Source organism: Rosa rugosa, chromosome 4 (assembly GCF_958449725.1).
Source record: "Rosa rugosa chromosome 4, drRosRugo1.1, whole genome shotgun sequence".
Lineage (NCBI taxonomy): Eukaryota > Viridiplantae > Streptophyta > Magnoliopsida > Rosales > Rosaceae > Rosa > Rosa rugosa.
The window spans coordinates 25601672-25613602 of record NC_084823.1 but is presented as its reverse complement, the minus strand read 5'-3'; the positions used below and the strand labels follow the sequence as shown (position 1 = coordinate 25613602).

The window sequence follows — 11931 nt, the reverse complement described above, 5'->3', positions numbered from 1 at the left end:
TCAATAAATAAATATTTATTAATTTAGAGAGAATTCTATGTTTTCTCGAGTTCAATTACATAACTTAGTCTAGTTTGATATTCCAAGTTAAATTATTTTCCTAATCCAATTGTGCTTTACTAACTATTTATCTTTGGGGCCGTGACCACTTACCCAATTTTAGTCTAAAAATTGCCCACTTGCTCCACTAAGAGTTTTTTAACCCCATTTACCCAATCTAATATCTATTGACAGTATTGCCCTCATACTCTCTCTCTCTCTCTCTCTGAACCACCTTCTGCCATTCCTTCTCGTCCTCCACCGTCGACTCGCGCCGCTCACGCTTCCACGACTCCCGGGAGGGGCTGCGGTGGTGGTGGCGGTGGTGGATGTGGTCGGTGTCGGGGTTGGACCCACTGCGTTCTCTTCACCGGATTCGGATCGGGTCGTGGCTGCATCGTCTTCTTCAGCCACCGGTGGTTCCTCTTCTTCTCTGATATGTGGTTGCGTGTTCTCTTCTTCCGATACGGCTTGGATAGTTGCTGTGTCGGATTCGGTTCAGAATGCGTTTTCTTCTCCGGATTTGGGTCGGATCAGTCTCTCTCTCTCTCTCTCTCTCCGAACCACCTTTTGCCGGTCCTTCTCGTCCTCCACCGTCGACTCGCGCCGCTCACGCTTCCGCGACTCCGGGGAGGGGCTGCGGTGGATGCGGTCGGTGTCGGGGTTGGACCAACTGCGTTCTCTTCACCGGATTCGGATCGGGTCGTGGCTGCGTCGTCTTCTTCAGCCACCGGTGGTTCCTCTTCTTCTCCGATCTATGGTTGCGTGTTCTCTTCTTCCGATACAAAAAATCTGTGGTTGAAAAAAAAAAAAAAAAAAAAAATCTAGAACTCAAAATATTACAAAAACTTTAATTAAAATTACAGTAAAACTCCCATAAATGGGACTACAAACAATTATTATTTTAGAGGCGTTATTATATTATCGATAAATGAATAATTTATTAGTTTATCAATAAATAAATATTTATTAATTTAGAGAGAATTCTATGTTTTCTCGAGTTCAATTACATAACTTAGTCTAGTTTGATATTCCAAGTTAAATTATTTTCCTAATCCAATTGTGCTTTACTAACTATTTATCTTTGGGGCCGTGACCACTTACCCAATTTTAGTCTAAAAATTGCCCACTTGCTCCACTAAGAGTTTTTTAACCCCATTTACCCAATCTAATATCTATTGACAGTATTGCCCTCTCTCTCTCTCTCTCTCTCTCTCTCTCTCTCTCTCTCTCTCTCTCTCTCTCTCTCTCTCTCTCTCTCTCTCTCTCTCTCTCTCTCTCTCTCTCTCTCTCTGAACCACCTTCTGCCATTCCTTCTCATCCTCCACCGTCGACTCGCGCCGCTCACGCTTGCACGACTCCCGGGAGGAGCTGCGGTGGTGGTGGCGGTGGTGGATGTGGTCGGTGTCGGGGTTGGACCCACTGCGTTCTCTTCACCGGATTCGGATCGGGTCGTGGCTGCGTCGTCTTCTTCAGCCACCGGTGGTTCCTCTTCTTCTCTGATATGTGGTTGCGTGTTCTCTTCTTCCGATACGGCTTGGATAGTTGTTGTGTCGGATTCGGTTCGGAATGCGTTTTCTTCTCCGGATTTGGGTCGGATCAGTCTCTCTCTCTCTCTCTCTCTCTCCGAACCACCTTTTGCCGGTCCTTCTCGTCCTCCACCGTCGACTCGCGCCGCTCACGCTTCCGATACTCCGGGGAGGGGCTGCGGTGGATGCGGTCGGTGTCGGGGTTGGACCAACTGCTTTCTCTTCACCGGATTCGGATCGGGTCGTGGCTGCGTCGTCTTCTTCAGCCACCGGTGGTTCCTCTTCTTCTCCGATCTGTGGTTGCGTGTTCTCTTCTTCCGATACGGCTTAGATAGTTGCTGTGTCGGATTCGGTTCGGAATGCGTTTTCTTCTCCGGATTCGGGTCGGATCAGGGATGCGTCCTCCTCTTCTTCTTCCCTCGGTGGTTGCACGGTTGTTGCCTCCTGTTCTTCTTCCATCTGTGGTGGTGTCGTTGCGGCGGTCTTGTCTTCTGCCATTGATGGTTTGCTGGGGGTTGGTCGGCGAACTGGCAAAAGAATGAGAGAAAAAGGGGAAATGATTAGGATTTTGAAATGGTGGGAAGTAGTCCTCTTTAAGTTTCGTATAGACGACAACGCATTTGGAGAGATGTATTTTTTTTGGCTTTGGGTGTTTATACAATTCACTTGAGGGCAATAATATGATTATTGGGGGCAATAATATAATTATGGGGAGGCAATAATATTATTATTGGGGGCAATAATATGGTTATTGGGTATTATTAAGGGGCAATAAATTCAGACGCCGGAATCCGGTCACCAGTTCGGTAGCCGGATTCGAGATTTCAGTAACCGGTCGCCGGATTCCGGTTACCTGTCGTCGGATTCCGGTCATGGGTCGTCGGATTCCCGTCACCGGTCGCCGGATTCCGCCACCAGAGTCGGCGGCCGGCCACTGGTCACCGGAGTCCGGCAAGGTCTCCGATGACTTCTCTCTCTAAGTGAGAAAGAATGAGAGGGCAAAGAAGTCCCAAAAATAAATAAAAAAGAATAAAAAAATAATTAATTGGGTATTAGGGAAATAATTTCTTAGAGTGTTTGGGTAAGTGGACAATCTTTTAGAGTGTTTGGGCAAGTGGGGTTAATTAACTCCAAAATTGGGTAAATGATCATTTCCCCTTAATCTAACTAAAACAACTAGACAACTATGAGCTCTTGCCCTTTAAAGAGGTCATAGCTCTTGACATATAGGCCCAACTAAGCCCCAAAAAACCCAGGTCCAAGCCCAAGTTCAGGCCCTGGGGCAGCCGAAGAACAATATCAGCAGAATTTATCTGCCTTTGCCAAATCATCGCTGCTGCCGCCAAGCTTTCTGGTGGTCGGCCTTTCCAACATCGCATCAAGGCTGGAATCTTACAAGTGCCGCTGTTCTGCATACTAGCCTGAGCGGAAGAAGTAAAAAACCCGCACTGCATAGTCATGATTAGAACCAATCCGGATAATACCTGATCAGATCGTTGTTACCACCTTCACCACAGGTCAGCCGTCCCTTGCTCCGATTCCAAGGGCTTCTTCTGATCCGTTGCAAGACAAACTCCGACAAACTCTAATCTGATTGAAAACAACCAGGTCGAACTCCACCAGAAGCGAAGACTCCAACCACAAAAGCAGGGACAAAAGATTAGGCGCAAGGCATGCACAAGACTCTAGGTGACTTACGCCGACAGACAAGGGCGTCTGGGCACAACAGAGGCGTGCAGCTAGGCTCGAGCCGTAGTCGCTCTGCTAGGGTTTCAACTCTTATAAGTTTAGAGAATATAATTCTCTAGAGTTAATTGATTCTAGTTCTCTAAAATTGTAGTTTCTGTTAAAACTGAAAAAGAAAAAAAAAATTCAAAAAGATGTTTTCCCTCCCCCTCCCCCCTCCTAATTTTTGAGGACATAACTGAAACTTTGTGGATCAGAAATGAATGAATGGTGAAGTGAGCAAATGGTTGGGAGGTACTATCCCCACACTTTCAATGATTATACATGAAACCAGCTATACAAGTTTTAGTTAGTTACTGTAATTATGTACAGAATCTGCCAGTGCAATTTTCAGTACAAAAAGAAAAAAAAGACTTCCGTCCACAATTTACGAAGTACCAATATCTGCTTCTCGTAAACCATATCAATACATTAGTGTACACCTTCCTTAAAAGGACCAGAATCATGCAGTAGTTTCATCACGAGCTTAACCTGCATGTAAAGAAGTATCATTAATGAAAATTGGCATCTCTGAAGCAGACGGGTGTGCTAATAATTGACACAAGGATTTTGTAAATTAGTGGGAATGATTCTCAAGAATACAGAAATATAAATGTAATCACCTGAGTTGATTCACGCACAAGAAAGTCCTCTATGGCCTTCCTGAAACTTTGATTAATCAGGTAATGGCAGCTATACGTGGCCACAGGCATATAACCCCTCTGAATCTTATGCTCACCCTGCGCTCCTGCCTCCACTGTGCTTAAATCAAGTTCGATTGCAGCTTCTATTGCCTGAGACAAAGTGACTGTTACGTTTATGTACTTGTCTACTTTAAGTTAATATCAACATCTGAGATTCAAGGACAGACGAGATCCCATAACTATCCATATTTTGGTTATGTTGGTGGAATGAAGTCAGCCTTCTGGGTGAGTGGATACCCTAGGGAAGTGAAAAGAATTGTAACAATCTTGTATATGCATCCTTTCAAATTGTTTCCAATATTTGAAGATATTTCGGTCAATCAAGAGTCGGAACCACTTTTTCTGCAAAACCTAATAGACTTTCTGCCTTGCTAATAGAATAATAATATAGATAGACCTGGTAATAGCATGCTTCAAAATGCAAGCTTGGATAATAAGCTCGGGGATGGCATCCCCATAGGCGTCCAAATAACGTGTCTCCTCCAATAAGATTAAGAGCTCCAGCAACAAGCTCATCCCCCTCTTCAGCAACAACAAGGAGTACCTGATCTCCCATCTTTGACCCTATGTTGTGAAAGAATTCCCTAGTCAGGTACGGGGTACCCCACCTGTGGACAGGATATGAAACTCAAACTTTTTCATGACCAAAATAGAAAAGGCAAGATTCGAGTGATTTATATTTGTAACAGGTTGTCAAAACAATATAAAGCATAAAACCTAGCGGTGGAAATTATCTTGGAATGTAAAACATAAGAGATCTCTTCTTCAGGAGGAGCCAAAAAAGGAAAAAAAAAAAGGATAAAATACAAACAAACATAAGAGATTTATAAGGAACGAACTTGTTGTCAGTGGTGTTGCGGTAGAAGTTATAGAAGGCATCCCAGTGTCTAGCCTGCCAACAGAACATTATTAAAGAGGTAAGACCTATTGCAGTTATTCACTGTAACATAAAGTGCAACCAACCTCAAGGTGTGTTCGAACGACCTATCAGCTAGATTATATTGTAAACTACTATAATGGGTTACATAAGATTTTATTGTTTATGCAGATATATGATTGTATTGTACATACTAAAAATCAATGCCTGCTAGAACAAGTGGAAATCAACAAAGAATGGAGCTGAGTTTTCAGTTACTAGAACAGACACCTTTATTTCATCGCCTTGCAACCGTTTCATAGTCAAATTCTGCTGCAAAATCTGCCGTGAGAGTTAAGTATTTAGCACTATATTCAAATAAAATGCAAATTCTAGTACAAAAACTTAGCATAAGCAGAAAAACAAGTATATAACACTTGAGAAACTCCACACACATCCCATGAATGTATGTGTACACTGTACTTCCACTGACACAAAGTAAGTCTCACAAATTAAAATAACAAAAATGAAAAAAAAAATCATCAGAAGAAGAAAATCAAAATTTACTCACAGCAATTGAAGATAAATGGAAATATTCATGATCATACTATCAACTAACTCAAGGATCTTACTAATCAGAAAGACATTACTCAGAGGTTCTAAGCAGAAACCATCAAAGGAATTCTTGTAAGTTTGGCTAATTTTCCACAGTGTGTGCCTAAGCATACATAACATAGGGTCCACATTTATTGGACCAAAAGCATTTTTCAAGTCAACCCCAATTGTTGGTCTTGCTGCCATATGGCTAATACTTTTATTCATTCATATACTAATACAGGGCTAGATTTTATTGATCCAGTTAGTTTTGGTACTGGTACAGGACAGCATTTCGTTGTTTTGATAAGTGTTTCCTCAATGTTAATATTATCTCAACTAAGTCTTTACATTGTCCCTTTGAGGACATCCGATAAAACTAAGTCTTTACACTTTCTTCATGCACATAATCTTGGTCACAACTCCCAAGAAGCAACACATTTTGTATTATCTAGATGTTTGCTAACATGAAACAATCTAACAGGAAAGCCAAGTTTCTAGAAGAAGTGATTGCATCAGAACTTTTATTTATTATTTTTCTATATAAACATTTTTTGGTTAAAGTTCATTACACGAAATAAAAAGTAAGAAACCATGATAAAAGGACCAACCTTCTTCCGCTCTTGACGAATATTTTTCCTTTTACTTTGCTTCATGTCCATCAAGAACTCATCAAAACTGTTCACAAATAACAAAGTTCTATTTTTAACTATTCAACCTATCAATCACAAGATCACAAAGCCATATTGATTTTTTGACTTCTATAATCTAATGTGGTGATGATAATACTGATGGACCTTTAATGATATTTATTTTGGCAAAGTAATATGCTTTTGTCTTCAAGTATGCGTAACGAATTGCCCTAAACTTCATTTTATATATATATATAATGACCCAAACCTTCTATTTGTTAGGTCCCCATATAAGGAACTTCCCTACCAAAATAATCAACTGAAGCAGAGGCTTTTTTTTTTTTCCCCCTTTTTTTCTTTTGGCAAGAAACGACTTGAATAAAAAAGAACCAGAGATACAAAGAAACTATCAACATCAAACCCAGACAAAACAAGTGCCTGGGTAGAGGTATGGGAAGCATCTGATAACAACAAAACATAAAAAGAGGAAGGTGGATTAGAATCCCAATTCAACTGACGCATCCTCTTGGAAGACAAAGCCGCAATGAAATCTGCGGCCTTATTGGCTTGTCTGTGGACCAAAACCAGCTAATTCCATGTAATGATGGACACATAAAGTGAAATTTCCAGATTAATGGAGCCACAGTCCAATGCATATGGAAATTTGTAAACGGTTATTTACTCATCTAATTGTTTAAATCATAAGCAGAAGCTATTTACTCATGTAATAGATGACAGATATAGACAAACAGAGTGGGTCCGGAAAACACTGAAACCATCAGTATGAAATCAAATGGTGACATACACTTGACTTTGCTGATTTCCTGCAGGGGCAGTTCTTGAATGGAGATCTAAAACACATCTGGTTTGGATCACAATAGTACTATACTATGGGGTGACCCCAAGCCTGGAGCTACAATAAAGCTAATCTGAGATGTAGCTCAGGTAACTTGTGACATATGCTTAATACTACTTAGGCTTGTACCTACTTTAAATCAATGTTCTAAAAATAGCTAGGCGGTAGGCGGGCGGTGGGGAGGGGCCTAGCGCCTAATTTCTTAGGCGGGGATTAGGTATTTATTCTATTTTAATTTTATTATAAGAACATATAAATAAGCGTCTAATTAAAACAAAAAACTAAAGTCAGCAATAATTGATTGAAAACATGGGGGAAAAAGTTAAGTATATAAGGAGTACTGAAAAATCAAAAGTTGGTTTTTTAAGTATTTGATCCGAAAAGTAAAACATTCTGAGCATTTCTCTAAAACCTGGCATGCCTAAGTGCCGCCAAGACTAATCGAGGCAGCTGGCTACATTTTAGCGCCTAGGCGGGACCTAGATGGTCGCCCAGAGAGATTTTTAGAACAATGCTTTAAATATAACCCAACTCATGTAGACCTAGTAGACTTAGCCCACCCTCAATCAAGTACTTCACATGCATATAACACACACAGCTAAGATGTTCCTGGCTCTCCCCAACAATGAGGATCTCTTTTGATGAGATGTATGAGAAAAAATCTAAATAAGCATCCCTCTTTTTATAAAATTATTGGGATTGCGTTGAGAAATTCAGATACAGCATCCGTGATGAGACACCGTGTAACAGAGTCTACTACTAACATGCATACAATCTTTGAGCTCGAGCAGCACGCCCTCACCTTCCCCCAAAGCAAGCAAAAAAAGAAAAGAAAATAGGTTCCAATTTTTTACAGATGCTAAAGGCACAAACGAAATACTAAAGGATATCCTAGCATATTCCTTCGTATGTGATCCATCCGGTTTGTTTATCTAGTGGTAAGATGACATTGGGTAAGTCACTATTTCAGGAAATAGTCACCAAACAACCACATATTTGATTCATGGAAAGAAAAGGAGTTCATTTTGCTCAGATTACTGCTAACTGGGCTAATATATACATGCCATAGAATCTATTCATTAGTAATCTCCAGTATTATCCTAACATTACCTTAATATTACAGTGGCACGCCCTTAATCAGATATTGCTTTTATATTTCCTATTAGAAATTAATCTTCAAGGAATATGACAAAGACACTGAATTGCAATTACTAGGAATGACTGTTACAATGATTAATAAACCAAAAAAAAAAAATGATAAGCATTACTCACTTTTTATAATTACGATTTTTCCAATGGTACTGCATTCCAATTCTTTGTAGAAACCCCTTTTCACTCAGTTTGTCCCACTCCTTTTCAGATGGGAAGGTAATGTGCAGTGATGAAATCTGGTACTGTCATAAGACACAAATCAGAATAAGCTTACAGGGCATTGCGAATTGCAAACAGCACATTTCAGTTAAAAAATAAAAAATAGAAAAAAATAGAAGTTAGAAAGAGCACAAGCCATTGCATAGCCACTAACTAGTAATTACTTGGAAAATCGCAATATAGTGAAAGGCCTAAATAACAAATGCCCCCAACTTGGGTAACAATCAACAATCTCCAGCCTGACTATTTATTTCAGAAAGTCCTTGTGTTCTTTTATTCACGTTGGCAAAAAATGTCGAATACTTCATGCCAACTCTCTCTCTCTCTCTCTCTCCCTCCCTCCCTCCCTCCCTCCCTCTCATTGAAGCTCCAGAATTTGACCCCTGGCAGCCATTTACAACATGTGCATGTGCCTACATACTAGCATTCTTGATTCACAAACCACCAAGCTATATGACAACTACAATCAAGAAAATGCTACTAGTATTGAACCAAAGAGACACTGATGACATTACTTAGAGCATAACGCATCAATTAATCACCAAATCTAATCCTAAAATAAAATCATCTGGAGCTCTTCTCACTTATTCTCATGCTTCCTCACCATCTTATTCTCCAGAATTTGACCCCTGGCAGCCATTTACAACATGTGCATGTGCCTACATACTAGCATTCTTGATTCACAAACCACCAAGCTATATGACAACTACAATCAAGAAAATGCTACTAGTATTGAACCAAAGAGACACTGATGACATTACTTAGAGCATAACGCATCAATTAATCACCAAATCTAATCCTAAAATAAAATCATCTGGAGCTCTTCTCACTTATTCTCATGCTTCCTCACCATCTTTACCACTTCTTTCTTTTGCGGCTGCAGAAGATTTCTTAGAGAGAGGGGGGAATAGAGAGAGAGAGAGAGAGAGAGAGAGAGAGAGAGAGAGAGAGAGAGAGGAACATTTCTTTTTGGTCTTAGAGAGAGGATCCAGGAGAGATTTTTAATATTCAATTCCTGATTTATTTATTTTTTCATTTTTATGAGATTAGTTTAAATTCCAATCGCATGGAGATAACAGGCAAAATGGATGGAAAACAATGGATTAGTCGGAAAGGGGGAACATTTTAATTAATAAAAGAATGGTAGGAGATTGACAATTTGCACTAAAAGTCAGAGAGCATTTTGGCATTTAAACCTAAATGACATGATTAAGACTGCAATTGCATTCTAAGAATCGAGTCGAAGTATCAAATTATGTCCCTTCAAAAAAACCTTTACTGTGACTCTATAGGATCAGCCATGCTTATGCCACACTGATTTTGACGCCTTCAGATAACAATTCCAGTCAGACAAAGAATACGACTTAACACCAGTTTATACCAGAAAATAAAGCACGACCAGCACAGAGGCTCAAGAAAATAAATTTCTTCAAAACATAACTAGTCATCTATTTCAAACATGTACATGTCATTTTTTCATTTCATATTAAGATAATAATTTCCGAATCCAATGCACAACTCCTAGTACAAATCGAAAAAACAAAAGTCTCGACTACAAGCATAGGGTAACTTCTTGTATCTTATTTCTCTTTAATTAATTTCTTGTTTCCAATAACAGAAAGTAGGTAAGATAGCATAGCTGCCTAGGCTGCAGGAAACGCCGTAGTTGACACTGAAAAATAAAATATTGAGTGTATGATCTATACTAAGGCAACGCAAATAGAGCAACCCATTCACAATGAAACCTCTGATATGCATGTCTTATAAGTTTCCCACTTGTCAGCGAAAGACTTGATAAGACAAGGTAGAATTGTCAGCAATATTTTTAATTGTAGATCGGCACGCTAATTATGAAAAAAATACAGAAACAAATTAAAGGCTTACCAGAAAAGTTTACTAACTCAATACCTTGGCCGTCAGATCCTTGAGAGCAGAAACTATGATGTCAAAAACTTGATCTTTGAACAAGGTATTCCGTACTAAAATCCTTGGGCCAGTTACTGGAGTAAAAGGGACACAACATTGTAACTTTGGATAATATCTTGACCCAAAACTATAGCATGCATCAGCCCAGGAATGATCAAAAACAAATTCACCATAAGAATGACTGCACACCAATAAAAGAGATCAGTCAGCAGAAATCATAAGCTTAGGTATATATATATATATAGACACACACACACACACACCCACCTTATATATATAAGAACAAATTAGAGCTTGCATATAAATTACAGAGCAGATGCTAAACCTTTTAAGATAAAGTGGAACAACACCTAAAGTATTTTCATTTGCATCCTTAGCAACGATATGGCTTGGAATCCATCCTGTTTCCTGAAAAGGATTCAATTGTGTTGGTACTGCAGACTCATTTACCGTACTCAAAAGGCGGAAAACAGAAAGATATGATGCATGATAACTTAAGGACAGGAGTTTTTCAACTCTTCTTGGTAAAGACCAAAATTTGGTTAAAGTAAGAAAACCAAGATACAAGTGCGCATGTTTCCAGACAACATCAACAAATAAAAAGGACCAGACGAATGCGTTTACTGTCAAGAACAACAGATTCCAAAATGACTATTATCTACACAGAAATAATGTTGGTACGGCAGCTAGAGCTTATTATCTTTGGAGACGAGTATGACAAAAACCAAATGCAACAAATCATGCTAAAGAAAAAAAAAAAAAAAGGTAAAGTTAAAAATGAAAGGATTGGTAACCTTGACTGCAGAAGCCGAGTGTTCCAAGCTTGAAAGAAAAGCATGAGTAAGAAATGGGTTATATTTATCAGGGCCGGTAGCATCCAAACTGCACGCATCCCAGTCAGAGGATGAGACCTCAGAGATTGAAGAAATGACTGAAACCGATATCTTACTAGGCTTCCCCTCTGAGATTCCTCCCTTCAAAAAAAAATAAAACCCAGCAATGAGACAATTGCACAGGTAAAAGTAAAAAGACCATGTAAGATGGAAACTCACCTCTGGGCCTGTCAAAGTGAATTCCCCAAGTGAAAGATTGGTCTCTATTTCTTTTGGCTCCGGGGACTTTTTAGCTCCCCAAAATAATGCACTGATTCTAGGCGCCTGAACAGCAACTTGTCCAGGTTTTGATTTCCCCTACAATTACAATCCACCCTCCACAATCAGTCCCTTGAAAAAAATCAATGAATACCAGAGTGAAAGGAGGACCCAAACTGACTTGGCGATTGAAATTGAGAATAGTTTTGGGGTTACCAAATGAAAACGAGTTGGGTATCGACCCAGAAATGGGGAAGGCTTGCTGCAGCAGTAGCTCATTGCTACTGCCATGGCTGATGCCCGCCCTCCTCTAATTTAATTCTCGCACCACTCTCGCTAGGTTCTGATAAACCGAGGAGCAAACATCTATCTGCACGCCACGTTGCACAATTTAGTACTGGTGCTTTTTTTTTTTTTTTTGTGGTACCCATTTTGTGTTTTTAATATGATTTGGCTGTCATCGAAGAAAAAAAAATATGATCGAAGAAAAAAAAATATGATTTATTAGGCCTCATCATTTTTGCCCACGGATCAAATGGGCTGATGGAGGTCCGCAAGGCCCGACGGGTAAAAGCTCGCAAAAAGTTTGGTTTGGTGGGGTAGAGGGT

General features: G+C 39.7%; 1 protein-coding gene across 2 annotated transcripts; it reads right to left on the bottom strand.

The window, feature by feature from the left end:
* Positions 1-3530: 3530 nt before the first annotated feature.
* Positions 3531-11698, bottom strand: LOC133745506 (uncharacterized). 2 transcript variants are annotated; one of them, XM_062173590.1, is made up of 12 exons: positions 11540-11698; positions 11285-11422; positions 11027-11206; positions 10558-10640; positions 10215-10413; positions 8208-8329; positions 6059-6125; positions 5145-5195; positions 4837-4889; positions 4395-4605; positions 3917-4087; positions 3531-3785 (listed from the first exon to the last, which is right to left on the bottom strand). In XM_062173590.1, the coding sequence occupies exons 1-12, from the start codon at positions 11612-11614 to the stop codon at positions 3726-3728; spliced, it is 1410 nt and encodes a 469-aa protein (XP_062029574.1). In that variant the 5' UTR covers positions 11615-11698; the 3' UTR covers positions 3531-3725. The 2 variants fall into 2 exon arrangements, with proteins under 2 accessions (XP_062029574.1, XP_062029575.1); XM_062173591.1 differs by having other exon boundaries at positions 8208-8323.
* Positions 11699-11931: the final 233 nt, after the last annotated feature.